The sequence below is a fragment of the Lissotriton helveticus genome, chromosome 9 (genome assembly GCF_964261635.1).
Source record: "Lissotriton helveticus chromosome 9, aLisHel1.1, whole genome shotgun sequence".
Lineage (NCBI taxonomy): Eukaryota > Metazoa > Chordata > Amphibia > Caudata > Salamandridae > Lissotriton > Lissotriton helveticus.
Window position 1 is genome coordinate 536561045 of NC_136070.1, and position 26104 is coordinate 536587148.

Below are 26104 nucleotides of genomic sequence, written 5' to 3' on the forward strand. Positions count from 1 at the left end.
AGCAATAGCTGGTCACCAGCTCCCACTCCTCATGGACACTGGTTGTACTCAGGACGTGATTTCAGGTCAAGCAGCCACTGTGGTGCGTGTAGTCTCATCCACTCGCAGCCCCAAATATAGCGTCTTGTCTGGACCATCCGCGGGAAGAAGAACGCTCACGAGGTGCAGGGCGGTCCCCCACGGTGCCGGAGAGGAGGAAAAGAGCGTGTCCCAGGACACCACCCTTCCTGTAGTCCTCACCGCTATGCACCCAGCAGACTGTAATGGGCAACAAGGGGCTTCAGAGGCTTCAATGCCCCCACCACATCCGCAGCAGGTACAGCGTATGCCACAGCGTGGGTCAATCTGCAAAATGCACCAGAGCCGATTACAGAGATGCGAGCCGGTGTCCGATGCCTCTCACCCGTCAGATGCGGTGTGCAGATCATGCATATGCTCCCAGATGTCCCGTAGCTGTGGTGGGGACGCCTCCACCAAAATCCTGCTGCTCAGGGCTCGGGCTGACCACACAGGGCTCGTACGCCCAGTCCCTCTGTCTGCCCCCTACGGTTTCCCGGTGTGTCCGCTGCCCCCAATGTCTCATACAGGGAGGGGGAGAGAAGAGCACGCCGGCCCACAAACTGCCGGTCCAAGCCGGTCCAAGCAGCCCACAGTCCCCAGCGCAGGTGCCCGGCTTCCCGGCACAGGCCCAGGTCACGCACAGAGCGCACACCCTCAGCGCTGGGTAGACAGTGTCAAGGCCACATATGGAGCACCCCGCCCCAGGTCCGGGGGATGGATCGCTCCAGCTCAGTAGCGTACAGGTCAGCACTCTCCCCCCCAGTGGGGACTCACATTTACCCCGGTAGGCTCCGGTCTCCGCCCTCAGCGAGCGACCCCATTTTCGAGCTCGGTCTCCGGAGCTCTCCTAGCACACGTCTTCCATGCTCTGCAGCTGGCCACACCCCCGGAAGTACCCCACATTATCCTGTTATTAGATGATGAAAAAGCATTTGATGCTATACATTGACCCTTATTGAGAGGAGTACTGGTAAATTTGGGTTTGGGCCAAACTTCATAGCCTGAATAAACCTACTCTATAACAACCCGATTGCTAGAGTTAGGGTGAATGGTGAAATGTCTGCGGAATTCTCCATAGTGAGGGGCAAAAGGCAGGGGGGCCTGTTATCCCCCCTTTTGTTTGCCCTGGTGTTGGAACCCCTTGTACTTATAACCAGGGCCCACCAGAGAGTAGAGAGATTTAGACAAGCAGAGGGCGACCTAAGCGATGTATCGCTATGTGAGAACGACATCTTTCTATATGTATTTGATCCATTGATGTCACTCCCAGCTTTGTTCCAGATCTTTGATAACTATAGGGTCCATGCAGGATACTGAATTAACTGGGATAAGTCTAGGCAATACACAGCAGCAAGTTCCTTCAATGAACAGAGATGTCCTAGACAGCTGTGTATCAACAGGTAGGGATTTAAGTACTTAGGGATTTACGTGACCCCTGATATTGAAACCAGTCTGGATTATGAGATCAGGAGGGTGACTCGAATTCCAAGGGGGCGTGGAAAGATGGAGAACACTGCAGCTGATGATATTGAGGTGGGTGGCAATTTTCAAAATGGTGTCACTTTTAAAATTCCTGTATGCCATAAGATTCCTGATGAAGTGTTTGCTAGGATCGAAAGTGAATCCCGAACGTTGTTGTGGAATGGGAAACATCAGAGAGTGGCACTAGAGGAAACACCATAATGGGGGTATTTCATTTCCTAATATACAGGCCTACTCTATTACTGGGCAGCACATCTAATTGTGATCAATGAGTGGAGTATCAGCTTGGAAACCACCCAACTTACTTGCTTGAAAGAACCCACTTTCAGTAGCATTTATACCTACATTATATTTATGGGGGTATGGGGTCGCACGGATTGTTGACTGCTACTCAAGTGACTGCGGCGGCAGGGAAAGGCTAATGAAATGGGACAAGAGACTATCATGGGAAACATCTCTATGGCTGGGAACACCCCTAAAAGAATTTGGAATGTTTAAGGAATTTCAGAAAGTGGGACATGATTGGCATCTCCAAATTGGGGCATCTTATCAAAGATGGCGCATTGGTTCCCTACAGCGGAAATACTGTTCACACACATCCCAGTATTTTAAATACCTGCAGTTAAAACATGCCTGGCATGCAGAAAAGATAGTAATAGAAGACCTCCAGGAATATGCCCCACTTGAAGGGAGGAATTAATAGAGAAGGCAGTATCATGGACCTCTAAGACTATCCTTAACAATGTCCCTGACACCCTGACAAAACTAAAAGAAACCTGGAAAAATGAAGTGCGTGCATTACACTCCACAGACTGTGAAGCGGCCTTGATGCACCCTAGTGAGGTGACAATCAAATCCCGCCTGCGTCTTATTCAATTTAAAGTCCTTCATATGGTATATTATGCTAGGGCACACTTCCTCAGATTTCGCAGGGCTTCTACACCCACCTGTTTGAGATGTGGAGACGAGGTGGGGTCTTTTGTACACACATTCTGGTCATGCCCCAAGATAAGTGTTTACTGGCATAAGATAGTTGAAGAACTTAACAAGATACTAGGAGTCACCCTACCAATAGCCCCCAAATTCATCGATCAATCACCCTCACCCGTGAGGGTCTCAAGGCGCGGGGTGGGGGGGTTGGGAGGAGGGGTGCAGCTCCGAGTTAGCCGAAGAGCCAGGTCTTGAGGCTCTTCCTGAAGGTGTGCAGAGTGGGGGAGCGCCTGATGATGGCCGGGAGCTCGTTCCATGCCTTTGCCGTAATGTAGGAGAAGGCTCTTCCACCCGCTCTGGTTCTGCAGATGCGCAGGGTTTCTGCTAGGGCGAGGTCGGCGGAGCAGAGGTTTCTTCTTGGTACGTGGAAGGAGACTCTTTTGTTGAGGTATTTGGGTCTGGTGTTGTGGAGGGATTTGTAGGCGTGGGTGAGTAGCTTGAATCTTACTCTCTTCTCGACGGGGAGCCAGTGGAGGTCTTGCAGGTGTTGGGTGATGTGATCATGTCGTGGAATGCCAAGGATGAGTCTGGCTGCGGTGTTCCGGATGGTCTGGAGTTTGCGTAGCAGGGTTTTGTTGATTCCAGTAGTGTAGAGGGCGTTTCCGTAGTCCAGTCTGCTTGTTATGAGTGCATGGGTGATGGCCTCTCTGGATTTGGGGGTTGGGATCCATTTGAAGGTCTTGTGCAGGATGCAAAGGATGTTTAAGCAGGTGGAGGTGACGGCGTTGATCTGGCGGGTCATGGAGAGGGAGGAGTGAGTATGATGCCGAGGTTCCAGTGTGGTCCTTTGGGGTGGGGGGGTTGTCGAGGGCGGTAGGCCACCAGGTGTTGTCCCAGGCTGACGGGGTGGGTCCGAGGATGAGGACTTCTTTCTTTTCCGAGTGGAGCCTCAGACAGCTGCTGCTCATCTAGGGTGTGATGTCTTTCATTCCTTCCTGGAAGCTGAGTCTGGTGGCATTGGGTTCCTTTGTGAGGGAGAGGATGAGCTGGGTATCGTCGGCATAGGATACTATGCTGAGTCCATGCTGTCTGACGATGGCGGTGAGGGGGGCCATGTAGATGCTGAAGAGCATGGGACTGAGCGATGATCCTTGGAGTACTCCGCAGTTGAGTTCTGTGGGTTCGGAGAGGAAAGGCAGGAGTCTGCTCCTTTGGGTTCTGCCGGCGAGGAAGGAGCAGAGTAAGTCAAGGGCGGTTCCCTGTATGCCGGCGTCGTTGAGTCTGGCTGCAAGAGTGTGGTGGGAGACGGTGTCGAGGGCCGCGGTGTGCCCTTGGTCGAGGAGCATGCGGATGTCATCTGTGGCAGGCGAGGAGGGCAGTCTCGGTGATGTGGTTGCTGCGGAATCCGGACTGGGAAGGGTCGAGGATGACGTTTTCCTCGATGAAGTTAGTCAGCTGGGAGTTGAAGATCTTCTCTGTGACTTTGGCCGCGAATGGGAGAAGAGAGACGGGTCGGTCGTTTTTCATGTCCGTCCGGTCTGCAGAGGGTTTCTTGTGGAGGGGCTTGACTTCTGCACATTTCCAGTCCTCGGGGAATGTGCCAGTTTCAAAGGTGGTGCTGATGGTGCGTCATAGCTGGGGTGCTATGGTAGCAGCGGCTCTGTGGAAGATGTGCGGCGGGCAGGAGTCCATGGGGGCTCCTGAGTGAGTGCTCTTCATGGTCGTGGCGGTATCTTCAGTGGAGACCGGGGACCAGGCGGTGTTGCTGGGCTGGCTGTCATTGCTGGAGGAATGGGTGGTTTCTGGAGTCTGTCGCTGAAGTTGTCGTAGAGGGCCTTGATTTTCAGATGAAAGTAGGAGCCTAGCTTGTTGCAGAGGTCCTGGGAGGGCGTTGCGGCACAACATTGGAGCTTCTGGGGCAGAGGGAAGAGTCCCTGACCAGGAGGTCAGAGGTCTTCATCCTATTGCGAATCACCACAGAGTAGACATACCCAGAAGCAAGCTCCTCTTTGGAAATCTAGGCATGGTAGTTGCTAAATGAGATGTGGCCTGATATTGGGAACCCCCTGAACAACCAACTCTACAGGAATGGCAGCGGGGAATGGGACTATCCATGGCAGCACAGAGGGTTACGTATCAGGCAAAAGGCTATCCTTGGAAGTTTTGTGAGATGTGGGGACTCTGGCTTAAATAATATAACCTTTATATAAGGCCTCTGAAGGCAAAGGTTTTAGCCTGCTGAGACTTGTGCTGGCAGAGGATAGAGCACTTGGGTCTAAACTGACTATGTACTGTACCACTGAACTACTAGGGGCTCCGTATGCTCTACCCTGTGTAGCTTTGTTATTGAATATGTTGTAAGATGACATGAGATGTTTAAAGAGAAAACTGAAAAACAAATATTTTTTTTTTTAACTTGTAAAATGGACAATGCAATTGAAGCAGAGAAATTTAGGCTCCACCCCTACACGTCACAGAGGCGCGATGTTTAGGTGGACCTGACACTGTGTGCCATTGGCATGAAATTAAGCATTTAAATGCATAATTGATATGTATTCACTGTAGAAACTATAGACTTATATACATGTGAAGGTTACATTTTAGTTTAACTGTGAAGATATGTAATTCTCATTCACATATACACTTGTGTTTCAAGTTATACTGCATTCATTAAAACATATTGCGTAAGTAATCATGAATCCATTTATTCAGGTTTGCATTTATTCTGATGTTGTATGTGCATATATAATCATATATTCAAAATACACATTGAAGTACTTAACTAAAGCTAGCTTGACTAAAGGCCTTAATTGTGGAATTTATTTTTGTTTGCCTTGCATGTTCTTTCTTTTGCTGGTGTGTTCTCCTCAAGATTTCATAGCTAGAGAAAGGAGAGTTGTTGTATTATTGATAGTGAGACCCAAGAAGCGAAATCTCAGCAAGGACTTGTAGAATTGATTAGCAGTAGAAGGCTCCTATTCATCGCGTATCAAGAACGAGGAGATGCTCAAGGTTGCAGTGACTGTCCAAGTTTGTGGGATGGGAAATCCGAAGATGTTGCTGATGCCTACTGTAGGGAGGAGAATTAATTGTGTTTTTGGTGATATGGGGATAGATATGATTGTTCTTGAAACTTTTGGGTTTTGATTAGTCTCACACAGTTAGAGTTCGTTTCAGATACCTTTCGACTCTGAGGGGTACAGTAACACTGTTTCCATGCAAGTGTGTAGTTTTATGCTAACACTTATTCTCATTTTTAGAAGACTTCTGCTGGAGTTTTCACTATGCTGACACATTCCTACACTTCTGAAATCTTCTGACCTTTCCCAATGACTCATTTGTATCTTATATTCAGAACTTGGGTTAGGTGATTTAAGCATCTATTCATGTTTAGGAAGGATGATCAGAGTTTCTTCAAGGAACACCAATTTCTATTTCTCAGTATCTGTCTTTCTGTGACTGTATTCATTGCAGGTCTTATGCTATTGTACCTGAATCTTTTTCGATGTTTCAGTTTGCTAGTTATAATTTTGTACCTTTATAATATGTTAATGATTTGCATATATATTGCATCAGTTATTAACTTGTAATAAACCCACTTAACTTCTTTTACCGATTCCTGGTCCTCTTTGTATGGCCAAATGGGCTACACAGAAGTTGGATTGTTTTAGTAATGCTGACTCCCTTGGCCTCTCATTCAACTAAAAGGTTAATCGGATGAAAAATGGTAATCCTGCACATTTATGGGTAGTGGCATATCTCAAAAGGATGCCCCCTGCACTGCAGAATGCAATGAGGGAACCTTTGAATTCCCATATCTCAGATATTCATTGGATGGAGGAGGACCCCCCTGCATCGCAGGGGCTGCAAGGGCCTCCGTGATGCCCCTGTCCTTTCGACCCATCTGTTGAGGAAAAATGCAGCTCATTTTTGATTCAAAAGTGTACCAAGCCATCTGCATTTTATTTAAACAAAAATGTAAACCCTTGAAGAGTGTCTAGACCAGAAATGGTATGAGAAGTTTAGGGGGTGGGGTAGAATGAAATTCTTCTAACCTCAGGAACATGGGTAAACTGTGAATAAGCTAAAATATTCTACCAAGTGAATATTTTGTAAAAGACTTGAACTGTAGAATTGGACCTTAAACCAGCCTTTCCATGTAATCAATACGTCTTAAGCTAATGCTTCTATTTAAGGAAAATCCAATAGACATTGCAGGTGTTTTTCCTTGTGTGAACCCACAGTTCTTACATTTCCATGATACGCTACCATAGAAACTGAATCTTTAACGGGTCAATGTTATAAATGAGGGATAACAAATAACAAACATGTTCTAAGTTTATCCATTAATCACTGTGACAAACTAAATGTGAGTAACTGAAAATGTATTATTAGACAACATATATAAAACTACTGAAATGTTCTCTTTTCTTTACACTTTTCTCACATGTACACACTCAAACAGATGCCGGAATCCATTTCAACTTTTCCAATGGTAAGAATGAGTGCTACTAAAGGCTCCAATTACTCAGTTACTTCTATAGGAGTCATTTATACACAAATGTTGATAGTTATAAAATGGCCCACATTTTAGAGGCTCTCCATTGGCTCCGAAGAAGGCATAATATGCCCCCTCTTGAACTACTTCAAGTTTACTTTTGCATCACTGGTGTTAAATCATCTTGCTAAATCAAGTCAGAAGAACTCTACAGTTACACCCTTTATCAACATCTGAGCCTTTTTTTATGGTCTGGACTGAAAGCACAGCTGTCCCCAGATCATTGTGTGCGCGACAGTAGAGGGGGGCTTTGACTTCACCCACATGTTGGGAGCCAGAAGTATATATATATTTTTTATAACATTTCTTTGATGACAGTGTTACAACAATTCAGACATCACAATGGTTATTCATGTAAAAATTGACTTTACCCTTTGAGAAGTATTTGATTGAGCAGATGTTTTGTGCTTCCACAAGAAAAGTGTTTGCCCTCCACGCAGTTGTGATCACTTTGTTTTTTTATCCAGCTGCCTAAGCTTGAACTTTCACGGACACACACATGACACTGGAAGGCTATTAAAGTGCTTTAGATAACTCTGGCAGCAGCACAGATGGGAGGAGAGCAGTCAGTAACCTACAATACATAGATTTTCAGGTCTGGCTTGACATTGCAACGGCCACCTGACTTTTTAACCTAAACCAATATTATTCTACAGTTCTCTGCTTCCACACAAATACATTTTTACTGCCATGCTATTTACTTGTAATGCTTCATATAACCATACAACATTTCTTTAAAGCCAGACCTACTGACATTGCCAATGCTTGTCATCAATGATTTTTGCCAGCATCACTTGCAACAAACCATAGGGCTTTCTATTTGGATTTGTGTGCCAAAGTGTAGTGGAAATAAAAATATAGAATGGATTTCTAGCGTGCTACTGGAAAACGAATGCATTGTTCTGGCAAATATAAAATGGTAATGAACAATGGCAAATGTGGTACAAGAACAAAAATATATTCTCACAAGTACTTCTTTGAACGTTTTTACAAAATAATACCCTTTTCATAATAGAAGTAGTGAAAAGTCAAAAATAGGATACGGTTGGTCATTGCTGGTTTTAGACTGCAACCATTTCATAGAATGCTAGTGAAATGGGATATTGTTTGACAGGACCTAAATAGCTCCCTGATGCATGGGCAGACTGCCTCACATTCTGTCAAGTCATGCCACTGCTAAAAGAAAATGGGCGCAGACAAGAATGAACTCAATAACTTCAGACCCGTCTCCAACCTTCCTTTCCTAGAAAAAAATTCTCGTGAGATGTGTTCTCTTACAACTCAATCAACACATTGACAGCAACAATCTCTTAGAACAACATCAAGTGGGCTTCAGAAAAAAGGATGCAGCGCAGAAACAGCCATTCTGAATATAGTAGATGACTTACATAAATCCTTGGATACAGACTGATGCTGCCTGCTCATACTCCTCGACCTATCTGCGGCCTTCGACACAGTCGAACACAAGCTTCTCTTAGACTCCCTTTAAAAAAAGGATCGGAGCAGAAGGGGTGGTCCTGCAATGGTTCACATATTTTCTACAAAACCGCTCTCAACAAATAAAGATAAACAATTCGACTTCAGACATAGTGACAATAACCCGGAGTGTACCCCAAGGCTCGGTTCTCTCACCTACACTGTTCAATATCTACATGTAGCCTGTCACCGTCATCCTCAAACAAGCAAATTTCCCCTTCCACCTCTACGCAGACGATATACAGCTTGACCTGGAAATATCCTCACTAGATGACGTACACCATTTAAAATGCCATCCTCAGAGGAGTACAACTCTGGTTACCTCACAACCACCAAAAACTCAACCAAGATAAGACAGAAATTCTTCTTCTCATATCCAACAAAGGACAGCCCCCCCCCCCCCACTCAGATGCAAGAATGGCTAAACTCCATTGATGCTCTAAATTGCAATGTAACCCTTGCTGACTCAGCCAAATCACTAGGAATTGCACTAGATCCACGATTGAACATGAACAATCATATAAAGAATACTGCTAAGAGTGCCTTCTGCAACCTAAAACTCCTGTACAAAATCAAACCCTTCCACCCTCTGAATGATCTTAAATCTACCACGCAAGCTCTGGTGCTTTTCAGATTGAACTACGGGAATGCCACCCTTACAGGCACTGCATAAATCCCACCTAACCACTTGGATGGTCACCGGAGCCAAAAAATACAATCACATCTCACCTTCCCTGAAAGAACTAAATTGGCTCCCGACTAAAGCTCTCTGCAGCTTCAAAACTTCCGGTCTCACTCACAAAGTCCTTCACACCAGTAAAACAGCTTACCTTACATCCAAACTCAACAAGGCAGGTCAGACCAGAAACCTATGAAAAGAACAAACACCCGGCTCCTCATTCTGCCTAAAAATCACAAATAACCTGGGCACGCTCCTTCTCGGAAAATGCCCCTGAAATTGGAAACTCCATCCCAGTATATATCAGAACTAGCCCCTCCTTCGTGCGCTTCAAGAGGCAGCTAAAGGACCTCCTCCTCAATTGGCATCTCGTCTGGCTGGATAACAATCGCCCAGCGCAATAGAGTTTCTATACCCGTTATATTTGTACTTTCATTTCTGTGTTTTTCTTTCTTCTAGGTCAACCCCTGATTTGATTCCCACAAAGCTGTTTTCCTGAACTAATTGTTGTATGTTATCAATAAGATAATGTTGTTAAGAGCTTTGATACCTTTGGGTCTTGCCATCGCAGTGTAAAACTCTCATAATAATAATAATAAATATTCGCACATGCCCTAAATTCAAAATACACCTATCTACCTGGTTAAAATTTAGAAAAGGGATCATCCAGCCATCACTAGGTAACATAAGTTTAAGGCACAATGAGATGCTCACATGTGCATTCTCTGCAGATGAAGCCACCATTCCTTAATATTGAGAAGTAATGGAACTTTCCAGTGCGTAGACTCAGTGGCCAGAAGCCACCTAATAATATGAGAATCCAAGCAATCCTTACATTCAAAAACTTACAGGAAATGGTCTGATCTGCATTCCTGAAAGCACAACTGTACAGTACAAGAACCATAGAAATCACCACTAAGTAGACAAACCCAATGGAAGTGCCATGTAATCAAGCAATGATCCTAACATCTGTAACACCTATCGATCTTCCGGTCATCACTCTGAAATGAAATTACAGGGATAAGCGCTTGTCAAAACCTCAAAATTTAGACAATGTGTTTCACGTTACTCCTACCCCTGAAACTTGGAGGTCCCACAATACCAAAGACTTCAGAGAGGTGATGGAACTTTCACAGATCAAGGTAGATATGATGGAGAGCTTGCCTGTACTGCTCATCGCCAACAAGGAGAACATACTTTGATTTAGAAAAAAGATAAAAACCTGGTACATCTGTCTGCTCGCTTATAAACTGTCACATATCAAAAAGAGTCAAGAATTTTCAACTTTGCCCTGTCATCAATAAAAAGAATATAAATAAAAAGAGAGTCAAGAATGTGCTTTGAAAATGTATCGAACAAGCTCCCAAACACACTCTCATAGGGTATGATTCCTGTGGTCCTGACTTTTTTAAATGTCTGCTCTACCAGAACCTCTCAAAGTCTTCTTGCATCAAACGCCACCAAAAGGTTTATCAACAGAGCTAAGATCCAGGACACTCTTGAAGATGGACTGAGTGTAATGTTGATAATAGCTGCTGAGGAATACTGAAAAGGCTCACATTTCACATCTGGGAAGCAAAGTTCTATAAGTCCTACTGTAAACTGTTGCACTCCAAAGTGATGCAAAGTAGCATTTAGGGCACAACAATACTCCACCATTTATATACAACTAGTTTACTTACAATGTAACACTCCTTCTTAATCTAAAAAGACCATTTGAGCTGGAATTTGAGTTTACAAATGAAGTAACCATAAGCCATAATCTAACATCCGTGTATCAATTCTGACCACAAGGTAGTACAAATGCTCAACTATCCCAATTAACCAACTGTTCCCTCTTCATAATGTCTCCAAGTGCCTAGCAGGATGTTTACACCATAGCTTTCCCGTATAAACAGCACAAACAGATGAGATATTTTAAATTGCAGTGGGTGCTTACTCTTACGCAGTCTTCTGGGCTACCTCCAAGGGTAGGGATTAGGTGGTGCCCACTGTGCTCCAGGTCGCTTCCACCAAAATCATCCTCTGATTCATCAAATGAGGAGGCAGAGGAAAGGCCGGCAGAGGAGGAGCTGGACATCTTACGGAGGAAGAAATAGGGTACTGGTGAGCCCCCGCAGCCGCTGTCTGAGCACGGTGACTCCACCTCACCCAGACCCTTGGGATCAGGACCTAGCTCACCGTGGTGCAGGCAAGGGATGTCCTGGTCCTCGTTAAGGCTCCGGCATGGGCTGGGCTCCTGGGTGACTATTAGCTGCGGGATGGGACCTGAAAAGTTCAGATCCTTGGGAGTCCTTCTCTGTTGGAACTGAGAGGCTGAATCCACCTGAGAGGCAGTCCATATATCAACTTCTGGTGTGATAGCAGCAGAGGTCCTGTCACTTTCAGCACTCGAGTTCTGTGGGAATACTACATCCTCCAACCTCCTATGGCTCTCTGTGATGGCTGGGACTTGGCTCTCTTGGACCACAAGGCCTATCTTTGTACTGCTGTGGGCACCTCTTTCTAAAGTGTCATCTTGTGGTACCTTAATACAGTCATTGCTGCCTCTCAACTGCTCATGCAATGTCTTGACTTGTGAAACACTCACAATGGAGTTGCTCTGTTCCAGGGATGTGATCTGTATTGTGTCTGTCAATTCTTCATAGCACATTGTAAATTCAAATCCGTTATTGATGGGCACTGATGGCTCCTTCACTGTACAATCTTGGGAGCTCCTTTGTTCCTTATTTATCTCCAGAAGGCTTCCTGGTTCATTCAATGTTCTGTCCTGGGAAATCTGTGGCTCACTTGTAGACCCACTCTGAGAACTCCCGTACTCCTGTGCTGTCTGCTGTTCCCTCATATTCTCGGTCTCCCTGTGGAGCACCTTCAAAGGCTGGACCAAATGTTGCTTTTGATGCTGTCTCCTGCCAGTGTCCAGCTTTGAGCTCACTATACTGCAGATGGTCCCCTCCTGGTCAATCTTGAATTTCACCTCCTCCTTTATGTCCTGCCCTGTTAGCTGAGGCACCTTTTGGCCCTCTCTCCTACCTTGTCCTTCCCGCTCTTCTCCGCCTAACTTCATTCCAGAATCATCCTGTCCCTCCTGCTTCCAGTCCCTGGGCATGGTCCCATTCAACTCCTCCCTGGTTTCACCCTTGTCCTGCTGCAGCAGAGGTGATACTTGCTCCCTGCTCCTCCACTCCTCTTTCTCCCTGCTAGGGATCATATGGATTTTCATTCGCCGTCTTTTCTTCCTCCTGTGCAGGCTACAGTCCAGGCATAGTGTTAAAGACTTCTTAGTCGTTGCCTTCTCTTTCCTCCCGCACCTGGATGTTCTTTGGCCCATGTTGGGAGTTGTATCTAGTCCTTGGGTGATGATGTGCTTTTGCAGCTAGGCTTGGTGGCTTTGAAGGGAGGGTGCCACCGGCTGCTCTCCGAGGGGTCTTATTTCCAAATCCAATCTCCTGAATTAGCTCCTTCTATTATTGTGATTGCTGTTCAAGAGAACTGCATAAGATTTCTCAGGTCTTCTGCAGATTAAGAAATATAAAAAAGAAAATAACATTATTACCACTCATAGCAAACAAAACTATTAGCACACATACACACTTGTGGTACTTATTTTGCAAATAATTATTGTACAACCTCCTCAGCTTGTATGCAATAAGGCCCTGCTTTACTGACATGAAAAGATGTAAAGGTATTTCTTTGAAATTGATAGAATTTATTTTAAACACAAACTATCAAAAATATATCTCTGTGGTAAATATATAATATGAAAGGTGATGTGGTCTGACTTGTCTCAAGAATCAAAGTGTAAATGAAGAAAGTCACACTTCACTAGGAACTGAGTGTGTGGTTTAATAACAAGCACAAGGAGAACTACAAAACTGAGTGGCCACAACCTTGTAAGAAATAGGAGAGAGAAAATTCTGCTCCACTTGCGGAGTTTGTGAAGTTTTCCCCACTCCACGTTCCACTTGGAACACAGAGTTACAGGAAAACTCTACCAACCACCGCATGGCACAATTTTTTCTCAAGTGCACATTTGTGTCCCCTAGTGCAATTTTCGGGTGCTAGAACGCCTCTTGGCGAGAGTTCTCAACGAGGGTGGTCAGGCAGGTAGCGATCGTTTGCATTGAGAAAGCTATCGCTTGTGTAGAAAATCTACTTGAGTTTCAGAAAGAAGCAGCACCCTCTGGAGCAATGTGTGGTGCTGTTTGCACTGATTTTACAGCGAGGAACAAGCTCCCAGTGCTAAAAATCAGAGCGAGCAGCACAACGCACCAAATTCCACCCGTGGATCTCGGCAGAATCTTGCGGATTTGTCTAGGTAACTCCGCGGAATACCACAGAGTGGGATTTACATATTATTGCCTTACAAGAAAACTGGGTGATGAATCAATTACTTTTCCATCGTAATACTGTAATCAGTACTTGTGAACGAATCACATTACCATCTGGTAAGTAAAAATGCCAATTTAATGGGAGGCAACAGAAGCAAGTACCAGTCAGCAAATACTCCAACTGCCTGGAACTAGGAACATAAAGTTGTAGGCTAACAAAGCCCAACAATTAAATCAAGAGAACCCAAAAATAACATTCTAGAATGACCTCTATAACCTACATAACAAAGAAAACCTATCTACTACACATTTGCCCCTTTGGAAATAAAAAAAGACAAATAATCAAAAAGAAAGGATGAAAAAAGAGTCCAAAACAAGAAACAACCTAATTTTATGAAGATGTTGTGTGGAAAAATACTTGTGACAATCCCATCATTTAATACATTAGATAGTCGTCAATTATTTTCAGAACACATTTGTTCCTGGAACCTGATTATTCCTCAAGTGCACAACTCTCTTTGCAAAGTGCCTTAGAATTTCGTGTATAACTCTTTTTACACGCTACCCTAGACAGTCCAGTTAATTCGACACCCAGTTGATGTGATACCCAAATCTTTCTGCTGTCCATGTAATTGCACCTTATCCTTACATTAAAGCTCTGTACTTGTCATACCTCCTGGACTATCGTGTTTGGATCCACCACCAAAAACAGCAAAATCACTTTACCAAAATGTTCATCTTGTGTGAAGTGCCTCTGTTCACCATGGCAACTTTTCCCAGATTCCACCAGGATCCATTACTCAATAAGCTGACAATGTACAACCACAAGAACTTGTAAACCCCCTTTAACATTCAGGCCTGACTTTATTGCTAACTGACCCCGTCCACTATTAACCTATTAATTCTTTCCAGTACCCAATTCATATTGGGAGTGTACAAAACTGTACGTTTATGCTTTATTCCCTACTTCTTGAACAACTTCTGCAATTTATAAGTTGCAAACTGTGTACTATTATTCAATGTGAGAGTAAATCTCGCCCTCAAAAACTCAATTCCAGTATCTGTATCAGGAGTGTTTAGCCACTTTAATTCAACTCATCTGGAAAAATAATCAACCATAAGCAAAGCACCTCCTCACTATGTTCAATACCCTCAGACAGCCTCAACAGATCTAAGTAAATTTCTTCCATGGTCGATCAGCTAATTTCTTTACCACTTTTTCCACTACCGTAGTTTTAAACGCAATGACATACCGCACAATTCTTAACAAACAACTTGATTTCTGACTCCATATATGGCCACCAGAATACTTCTCTGTACTTTTGGCCAGTTCTTGTCTCATCAATGTAACAAAAATGTGCCAACTCCAAGATTTGAGATCAAAAACCAATGGGTACCTTTCATCATCTCACCATCCTACACAGACAGTTCTTCTTGTATCTTACAATACACTTGTAACCCATGAGATAATTAAATTTTTCTAGGCTATCCACTCAACAGATAATGTTTAACCTTGTTCAACATAATGTTTTGTAAACTTGCTCACATTCAGTCCTCTTTGGTCAGTATGTGATTTACTCCTGCCACCACATCGACAGAAGCTACCCCACCCTCTTCGCTAATCACCTTTGTCAACATAACCTACTGACATATAGGCAACCGCAAAAGACAATCTCCTCTGACACTGCAATACCCCTTACCCACTCTATTTTTAGACAAAGTAAACACCAATGGTTTTGATCTGTTCTTGGCTGAATCATTACTCCCTGCACATATGTCCTTAAGTATTCCACACTCCAGGCACACCCCTAAGCCTCCCTCACAATCACTGAGTATTTCTACTCTGCCTCATACAACAGTCTTGACGCAAATGCTATAGTGCATTCTCCACCTCATCTGTTTCTCTTTACTCAAGACTGCACTGGAATATCCACCATAATAATACTTCTAGCATCATTAATATAAGAAGACAGTGCCACTAATAATTTCTTTGTTCAGCTTTGTAAAAGCCCAGCCTACTTCTTCTCCCAATTGTACTTTGACTCTTTTGTAAGTACGTTTCTAAAGACATGGCTAACACTATAAAATTCTAAACCAACAAAAAGTATTCACAGAACCCTAGATTAGATCTCAACTGATCCTTATTCTCTAGCACCGTAATTATCTCAATTGTTTTCAAAATTAGTTCTTTAGGTGCAATCCTCCCACTGGTAATTCGGTGCACTAGACATTCAACCTTTGAGGTTACAAATTTGCACTTCTCAACTTGTGCTGTCAACCCTTTCTTTTTTAGCAAAGATTAACGCCTGATACCAAGTTTTACAAAGCATCTCAAATGAGTCAGCATACATCAAGATGTCATCATGGAAGGCACTGACCCTCCCCCCTCAGCGTATCCAAAGAAGCAATGCATCAGCATCTGAAAACTTAGGAACTTAGGAGGTTACTGACAGCACCCTAAATGCCATCCAAGTGCAGCAATTAGAAGTAATGAAGGCGATGATATGGCAGGTCTCCTCAGTAAGCACAATCTGGTGGTAAGCTAACTTTAAATCAATGGTTGACAAAAATGTAGCCTCATCCAGCTTGAATTGGAGGTAGTGGATGACAGTAATCTACAATCTGTTTGTTCAGAGACCGGAGGTTCACGCACAATCTTAACTTTTCTGTTATTCACTGGGCTAATCCATTCTGAAGCATTGCCCCGTTCAATCATCGCTTCCTTACACGTCATCCAGTGTCTATGGCGACTCATTACTCAAAGCCAAAGGAGCAGCCATCACTTTGTGTCAAATTGTAATAGCATTTCCCTTTAACTGGATGTGATGAGAAACCCCCATCACCTTGCCAAAACTCCTTACGAAATCGACTCTTGTGACAATCCAATAAGTTTTCAACCACACCATTCTGGACATACCACTGGGTTGATGGCACAGAGATGCAAAGTTAATCCCAATTTACCTTGGTGCTGCTGCCCTTGGATGCCACATATACTTTCCCCACAACAGTTTTATGTTGGAACTGTATATCCATTACAAAATGTGAAAACACTTGTTTTGCCAATCCTCATACAAATACTAATCAGACAATATTGTGACTGGAGAGCCTTAATCCACCAAAATGCCCACCACTATTGCATCCACCACTACATCACAAGAAGGAGTTCAAGATGGTTCTTCATCAATGCACACAGATAGCACCATTTCAATTTGACTCGTATCTACCTGTGCACAACCATGTTACCCCCTTAGTAATCGCACCGTTTTCTCATCCAATTCCATGTACACCACCATATATCCCTTCAGTTCGACGTCTGACCAAGAATACTGCTGAATCAGCAGCACACTATTGTTTGCACCTGATAAAACACACTCCTAGCATTACCCCTTTTGCCACACTTAGAGCATTCTTTGTTCCTGCCCTGACACAGCTTAAGTTGTGCTGAATGTCTATTACACATAACTTTTTCTATGTTATTCTGTCGAAATTGCACTCCAAGATTCGTATATATTTCTCTCTCTAAGTGAAATCACCACCACCTCAACGGGTTGATTTCAAATATTTATAGTTTTGAATCATGCAATTGACTGCTCCTGCAACAATGGATTTAGTTGGCAAAGGAGCTGCTCCTGGATCTTTTTGAACAGTGAATAATCAATTGATCTTTTAGTAAGTGTACACGGTAAGGCCAAACCCACAATCTGCTGAGAAACGTCTGAAAGCCTACACATATGAATACATAGGCTCCTTGATATGCTGATGTCCATCACAATGTGTAGCTCTTCAGTAAAATTATTTTTAATCCAAGCCGCTGTAAAACAGTCTCAGACTCTGGGATCTACCCTCTGTGGTGGCTGGTAGATTTTCAAATACTTCCTCAGCTTCCTTGCCCAGAAGTTTCAATTCAATAAAAATGCATTTTTCCTACTGGAGTGAAAAGTATCAAAACTGATAGCTAATATATCAGTGTTGAACATTCTAACCCATTTCATGCATGATAGATTGGGCACACTGAAAAATTGGGGTGGTGGATTGGCACATGGTCTACTCATGGTGAGCAGTAAAATACTGCTTTGAAATGGTTTTAAAGTGACAGAGTGAATACACTCTAACCCCAATCGGTGCACTTCACTTTTTAAATTTCCCCCAATTAAGAGATTGATTGCGATGTAGTCCGGAATGGCTCCGAACGGCATTTAATTTGTCCGAATCCGATTCAGAATCCGCCTTTCCGACCGACTCAGACACTTTTCCCAATGAGCGATTACAATGGTTGGAAAGCGTTTCGGACTGTCCGACTCGGTTCTGAAAGCCATTGGGAGTAACCAAGTCGGTTGGAGACGAATCGTAGCGGTCTAAAGACCGTGTTTCCAGCCGAGCGATTAGGATGTCAGATTCGGACAGCCTTACCGAATCGGTTGTTTCAAGACAGCTTGCCTGTCGGAATCTCACTTTGATGGCCCATAGCAGGCCCCCCTTCACCCGTGGCCCTACGAATCGAGCCCGTGGGAGTACTCATGGGTCCCCCTTCCCATGCATGCACAGTGTGGCAGGCACCATGGGGTGCCTGCCACAGGGTGCAAGGTTTTCGCCAACAGCCTCTTTTGTCAATGGTGGTTCGGAACACAGACAAAACCTGATTTGTTTGGAAGCGATTCGGAAACAGATTCTGTCGGAAGAGTTTCCTAAAGACATCGTAATCGGCCACTGAGTATGAAGACATTATGAACCAATTCTCTTTTTGATACAGGGGTTTGCTGACCAATATGCTCAATACACAGTGGATAATCTATATTAACTTCCTCCTCAAACACTATCTGCCAATGTGTTCTGCATGCAGCCCTGCTTGCATGCCAATGCATATGCCTAAGCATAATGGATCCCCCCAGAGTCAAGGAATATAGTCACCCACGCACTCATCACCAGCAGACTGGACTATATAAATGCATTATACACCCGCATAAACAAGTCCCTACTCTAAAAACTCCAGACGATACAGAATACCGCCACCCGACTTGTCCTTGGCATCCCACGGCACGAACACATCACGGGTGAGTAGGGCGCTTAATAACCCCTGTTTGATTTAGCATTCCAGCTTAGAACGCGAAGCAATGATGTTGGTGGCTGCTGGCATTGGACAACGCTCCTGAAGTAAAGTACTAGCACATACCTCTTTGCACAGACCAACAGGCCACTCCTCAATGCCACAAACAGAAAGGCCTGTGACCAAGCCACCTCAACTGCTTCCTCCTCCAAATTTACTGTGATTACCTGCCCCTGCATCCGTGAAGCTAACCCCCTCCAAATCACAGCCCGTAAGGAACCTTTGCAGGGACAAATCGTACAGCAATAGCCACTCCTCCTCTACAATCACTATGCACTTTACCTACACAATAGGATCAGGAGGTGGGTGCACCAGAAAAACGTGTTACCAAAATGTGAAAGCATAACATTCCCACCTGGTATGTAGAAGTGCCAATGTATTGGAGAATCCATTCACAGCTACCTGTGCCAGTCAGCAAATATTCCACCTGCCTGAAAACATAGAACATCAGTTGCAGGCTAACAGAGCCAACCAATTAAAACAAAGAAAACCCTAGGATAGCATTCTGGTATGACCCCACATAACCTTGCAAACAGGAAAACCTACCTACCACTGTCCTCAACTGTGGCATCAAATAAAGGGCACTCCATGTAAGTGTTTGCAGTCATACTTTCCACATGTAAGGTTTGGAACTATATGGTTCTGGATTCACAATGTAAAATCTAACTCCAGCATAGGTAGAGAGGTTTAACCAGTTCAGTTTTCAAATGTGATTCCAGCTAATATATGTATCTGCCTTGGTAGCCAGAACAAGACATTGGTATCATATGTCATGAAGGCCTTGGAAGTTATGTCAGTGGAGCTCCACAGTAACTTTGTACTTCTGATGAGCAACTTGAATGCTCACATTTCACCCAGGCCTATATTGATTCAGAGCTAATGTCAAGGGATCTGATCAAAGCGGGAACCACTATCCTTATTTGGGCACTGCAGTTGCACCTTACTCTCATCAATAGTAGGATCATGAGTGATAGCTGGGAAAGTCAACGCATTGCCGTAGACCCTAGAGTCACAGTACGTTATATCTTTGCAAGCTACTGTGTATGGAAATATCTAACTGGTCCCTCCAGTCAAAGCAACCATAATATTTTATCTTTAGGCTTGGGTGGTGTTTCTAATGAAGCTGATAACATCCCTACCACGTGAAGTGTCCATTTGGTTTGAAACAAAATAGCATGACATGGGCCCTATGCAATAAGGACTCATTGCAGGTACAATCGCGCAGTATTATATGCAATTCTTTTGGTTTACATCCTACTTTACTGTTTGAGAAAAGATGCAATAATCATTCTTGTCTGTAAGACGGAAATATTGGTAGAAGGTATGTGTCTAGAATTAAGAATCTGAGGTAATATCACTGAATGGTTTGTGAAGGTAATTACATTCCACTGTTGTCTGTGACAGACTCCGCAGTTGTCTCTTAGCCATGCCGCATGTGTTGAGCAATAGAAGGTCACCAACGGCCTTACAGTTTTTTAACTGGTTGACACTGAATGTTTGCAGTTGACTTAAACTCATCCTAAAAATTACAGCTATTCTAAAGAGTTACAAGTCCAATCAGGCAAATGTATTCAATGTTTTTATATAGTGTGAACTGGCCCTACTACTTCAGAGCACTTTACAAAGTACAGCAAACAATAACATAAGCAAGAATGTATAGACACACAAGTAGACTTTAATATGGGAATACACAAGAACAAACCTTGTGACTACCATTGGATACTGGTTTCATTTTTATTAAGATATTGACAGATATTGACAGTGGGTTCTACTTACACCCATGTGCCTTTATATTTACTAGCCCATGTTCCAATTTTGTGATTTTCACTGGATATAAGTTTCAATTTATTAAGATATTGACAACGGGTCCTACTCACACCCGGGTGTAATTATATTTATAAGTCCATGATTCTACCTGGTGACTATTATTGAATTATAGTTTTATTTAGTCAAAAATCTGTTTAAAGAAACTTTTGGAAGCATTCCTCGAATTTATGTGAGCCTTTCTGAAACCTGTTGTTTGATCCAGAATTACATGGACCATTCAAAATTGATTGAATCATACATGATCTCGTAAACATCTGTATTTGATCGACCTTGGACTATTCCAGTTTTTCATATATTAACTTATATTTCCAGAAAGCCCTGACGAAGTTCCGTGGCACTAGGGAACGAAACGCGTTGGCTGTGTGCCGGTTTTAAAGAAAACAAGATTAAATAAAAAGAAGAACTTTTTCGGAATACAAGTGTGGCTCCTGTTTGACTTCTATCCAGTGCACCTTCCTCTTGTGTGGACTTTTATACTAAATTGGCATCTTTCAACGGCAGATGCTGGGAGTTGTTGCACTTATCTTTTGATTTATGAAACTAGTGGAAATGAAGTGCTTGACCTTTTTCAGCTGTTGTGTTCTTTATTGTTTTTTGCATAAACTATCCACATGGTTAGTTGCAGTGATCCGCAAACTCAGCTGTTCTTCTTCAATATTATTTATTTGTCTTCTACCTAGCTCAATATCAAGTGGTTGCAGGGGCTAATTTAAGGACAAAAATCACAATGCACTATGATTCTGTATACAGTACTTAATGAGTGTTCACTAAAGTAGTAAAACATGAGCAAATATGTGCAGCAAGTAATCTTAGGGTCCAATAGTGACTGTACAAACATTAAAATGGACCATGCATAGGTGGTATCACTACACACAAAAATAACGTCAACTCTTTGAAGGAATCCTTCAGCACATCAAAGGCCATAGTGGATAAAAAGGCTAGAATGGGGATGAAATGAAACGATTTGGAACAAGCAGCAACATTTTCCTTACAATGGCAAAGTCTAGCATGTAGAACATCAAAACATTTGCAATTGATGTAGATCGTTGCAAAAAGCTGGGCTTTTTTTCTCAATGACAATAAGCCCTTTGCGTGTAACTGGTAGCAGACACGAGTTAAACAGAAGAAGATGTATCTGGCTGAAGGGAGACAATTATTTTTAGAATGCTCCCTGGTGCAGCTGAGCTTATTTTTGGGGACTGCAAATAGCTTTGAGTGGTTTATTGAAGTGCAAATTTAGCTGATTGGAGTTAGTTTATTTGCCATAGCATAAAACCAATTTTCCTGTGAGAGATGCATTAACATTTTCAATCAATCAATCAATCAATCAAGGACATTTATAGAGCGCACTACTTACCCGGAGGGTCTCAAGGCGCTTGGGGGGGGGGGGTGCTGCTACTGCTCGAACAGCCAGGTCTTGAGCTTCTTCCTGAAGGAGAGGTGGTCTTGGGTCAGGCGCAGGTCGGTCGGGAGGGAGTTCCAGGTCTTGGCCGCCAGGTGGGAGAAGGACCTTCCTCCTGTTGTCGTTCTTCGGATGCGGGGGCGTGACTGGCTGATCGGAGGTGGCGTTTGGGAGCGTAGAAGTTGATGCGGTTGTTGAGGTAGCTCGGGCCTTGATCGTGTAGGGCTTTGTGTGCGTGGGTGAGGAGACGGAAGGTGATTCTCTTGTTGACGGGGAGCCAGTGCAGGTCTCTCAGATGTCCGGAGATGTGGCTGCGTCGGGGGATGTCGAGGATGAGTCTGGCTGAGGCGTTCTGGATCCGCTGGAGTCTCTTCTGGAGCTTGGCGGTGGTTCCGGCGTAGAGGGCGTTGCCGTAGTCCAGTCGGCTGGTGACGAGGGCCTGGGTGACCGTCTTCCTGGTCTCGGTGGGGATCCACCGGAAGATCTTCCGTAGCATGCGCAGGATGTTGAAGCATGACGAGGAGACGGCGTTGACTTGTCTGGTCATGGAGAGGGAGGAGTCCAGGATGAAGCCCAGGTTGCGTGCGTGGTCTGTCGGTGTGGGTGCGTCCCAGGCGGAGGGCGAGGAGCTCAGGATGAGGACTTCCGTCTTGTCTGAGTTCAGTTTCAGGCGGCTGGTCGTCATCCACTCGGCTACATCTTTCATCCCTTCGTGAAGGTTGGCTCTGGAAGCGGCGGGGTCGTTGGTCAGTGAGAGGATCAGCTGGGTGTCATCGGCGTAGGAGATGATGTTCAGGTTGTGTTGGCGTGCGATGGGCGCGAGGGGGCTCATGAAGACGTTGAAGAGGGTGGGGCTCAGCGAGGATCCTTGTGGGACGCCGCAGATGACTTCGGTGGCCTCTGACTTGTACGGTGGTAGACGGACTCTCTGTGTTCTTCCGTCGAGGAAGGAGATGATCCATTCCAGTGCCTTCTCCTGAATTCCGACGTTGCTGAGGCGCTGTACTAGGGTGCGGTGGCAGACAGTGTCGAATGCAGCGGAGAGGTCTAGGAGGATGAGGGCCGCTGTTTCTCCGTTGTCCATCAGGGCTCGGATGTCATCGGTGGCAGCGATGAGGGCGGTCTTGGTGCTGTGGTTGGCTCGGAAGCCAGACTGTGAGGGGTCGAGGGATCCATTCGTCTCGAGGAAGGCGGCCAGCTGTTTGTTGACGGTCTTCTCAATGACTTTGGCTGGAAACGGGAGGAGCGAGATGGGGCGGTAGTTCTTGAGTTCGGTGGGGTCCGCTGTTGGTTTCTTTAGTAGAGCGCTGAGTTTGGCGTGCTTCCAGCTCTCCGGGAAGGTGGCGGTGTCGAAGGAGGTGTTGACGATGTCCCGCAGGTGGGGTGCGATGACAGCGTCGGCCTTGTTGAAGACGTGGTGAGGGCAGGGGTCGGTCGGAGATCCGGAGTGGATGGAGTTCATCATGCGGACGGTGTCATCGGTGCTGATCGGAGTCCAGGCGCGGAGGGTGGTTGTGGGCGGCGTTGCTGCGGTCGTTGTGTGCGATGGTTGAATGCTGAAGCTGTTGTGTATGTCCGCGATCTTGTTGTGGAAGTAGGAGGCGAGGGAGTTGCAGAGGTCTTGCGATGGGGTGATGTCGTTGTTTCCGGCGTTGGGGTTGGAGAGCTCTTTCACGATGTTGAAGAGTTCCTTGCAGTTGTGTGCGTTGTTGTCCAGTCGGTCCTTGAATGCAGTTTTCTTGGTGGCGCGGATCAGTTGGTGGTGCTTCCGGGTGGCAAGCTTGAGGGTGGTCATGTTGTCCGGTGTTGGTTCCCTTCTCCAGACTTTCTCGAGGGCTCGGCAGTTCTTCTTGGAGCTCTTGAGTTCGTCGGTGAACCATGGGGCTTTCTTGCTGCCGGGTCTGCTGGGCGGGGTCCTCAGAGGGGCGAGTTCGTCCGCGCAGTTGCTGATCCACTTCGTGAGGTTGTCGGCGGCCTGGCTGGGGTTCGCTGAGCTGGCGGGAGGGTGCTGACTCAGGGAAGCGGCAAGCTGGTCGGCTGTGATCTTGTTCCAGCTTCTTCGGGCAACCTGTTGCTGGTGGTGGTGGGTCGTCGTTCTTCTGAAGGTGAAGTGGACGCAGCTGTGGTCCGTCCAGTGGAGTCCTGTGGCGTGGCTGAAGGCGATGTCTGTGCTGGATGAGAAGACGGCGTCGAGAGTGTGTCCGGCGAGGTGGGTGGGGGTGGTCACCAGCTGCTTGAGTCCCAGGTTTGCGAGGTTTTCCAGCAGGGTGGTGGTGTTGCGGTCGTCGTTGTTCTCCAGGTGGAAGTTGAGGTCCCCGAGGAGGATGTAGTCGGCTGAGGGGAGGGCGAGCGGGCTGATGAAGTCGGCGATGTCCTCGCTGAATTGTGTGCGTGGTCCCGGGGGTCTGTAGATGAGGGTGCCTCTGAGGGTGGTCTTGGGGTTGACGTGGATCTGGAAGTGCAGGTGTTCGGCGGGTGCGATGGTGTCGTCGGTGTTGGTCGTGATGCGGATGGTGTTCCTGTGAATGATGGCGATGCCTCCTCCTGTCTGGTTGACGCGGTCCCTCCGGATGATCTTGTAGCCGTCCGGGATGGCGATGGCGGTGTCGGGCGCTGAGGAGGCGTTCATCCAGGTTTCCGTGAGGAAGGCGACGTCTGGGGCTGTGGTGTCGAGCAGGTTCCAGAGCTCGACGGCGTGTCTGTGGACGGAGCGGGTGTTGAGCAGGATGCACTTCAGGTGGGTGCTGCTGGAGTTCGGCTTGATGGGTGCTGGTGCAGTGCAGGTCCGGGTGCAGGAGAACTTGCAGGACTGGCAGATGAAGGGTCCGTGGGTGCGTCTCGGGGTGGAGACAATGGGTAGCAATTAAAGGTGACACAGTGTAGCTGTGGCTCCGCATGGATACAACTGATAAATAACACAATTCTGTATTAACCATGAAAATTAAATTGAATTGGACTTACTTTCAAAGAACAGTTGCAACACAATGCGTCTTACCTGGGATCACTGTTATGTGCTGGGATCCCTACACAGTGACAAAGCTGTTGCGCTCATCCCAGTCTCCACGTACATGACAACTCTAGAAGCATGTCTGTCTTGCTTCATCTCAGTTTTTGCTCATTCAACATAGCATTCCATTTCTGAAGCCCTGCCCTCCTTCACTCTACTACCACTAACTCCTGCATTTCACCTGACTCTCTCCTAGTTAGTCTTCGAAGCCAGAGGTGTCCAAGGTTCCTCAATGAAAGCAATATTGAGGAAATATTGTCTTCAAGGACATCCCCACGAGCTATAATGTCTCTAAATGGAAAAGATTTACATAGTCACAAGTTATTCTGAAAATGTGACAATTATCAAGCCATTCTGATCCATCTTGTTTGTTCTAATACTTACATGCATGCCCCAGGAGCATGGAGCTGATAACTTAATTTGCAAACAGATTGTTCTACAGTACACTTATAGTGAACAGTTGGTATCTAATATTCTCCTAAAAAGTCAAGCCTAGTGCTGCGTGTGTGCTGCGTGCAACTCAGTAAGTGAAGGGATTAATACAATGGAGAACTTATACATTTGGCATGCCCATATAGAGGTTTGAAGGGAATTTAAATTCAAGTAATCTTAGGATTGTTCCAAACCATTAGTGTTCTGCAATGGGGAACAGCACTTTGAAGAAACACAGGAGAGCAAACTCGATATCAATGTTTAAGCTACTGAAGCGCAAGGACAAATTCTGCATCTGGCAGCGCCTGTGGCAGCCAGTGCCTGTAAGACGTTCAGTAAAAGCAGGCAAAATGACTGCAACACACAGGTCCCAAGGGACATAATATAACACATCCAGTGAACATGTCTGGTTTGTCCGTGGTGTACTGTATTAACTATGGATCAATCTAAATTATAGTTTATCACCAGTCACTTAACAGTTGGTGGGTTCAAAATGGCACTCACTCTAGTACTGTGCCGAACTCTTACTAAAGAAAGAAATATCTTAGATCTGAACATTAAGTTTCTTCTTTTGAAGGAATAATGAACACATAAGCTCAAGAAATAAAACTGTGCACAATAAAGCAAAACTATTTATTGTTGTTTGCCATTTGATATGAAGGTGCTCAATTTGTGTGAGGAACCTTTTGATATTCTTGCACTTGGATCCTCTCAGTTGGCTAGACTTCCTGGTGAATTACAAGGTATTCGAATCACCAGGGTTTGGCAAGTCTGTTTGTCTTCATACTTTCATGGGACCACTGTCTGAATTTTAAT

The 26104-nt window shown here is 45.1% G+C and overlaps 1 protein-coding gene across 1 annotated transcript in view; it reads right to left on the bottom strand.

Annotated features, from left to right (window-relative positions):
• The window catches only part of LOC144781513 (inositol-trisphosphate 3-kinase B-like), a 944304-nt gene that overhangs the window by 291369 nt on the left and 626831 nt on the right, over nt 1–26104 (bottom strand). Inside the window, exon 4 of the mRNA XM_078660403.1 lies at nt 11125–12700. Coding sequence (XP_078516529.1) covers nt 11125–12516 — 1392 coding nt within the window. The 5' untranslated portion in view covers nt 12517–12700. The remainder of the gene's footprint in view (nt 1–11124; nt 12701–26104) is intronic.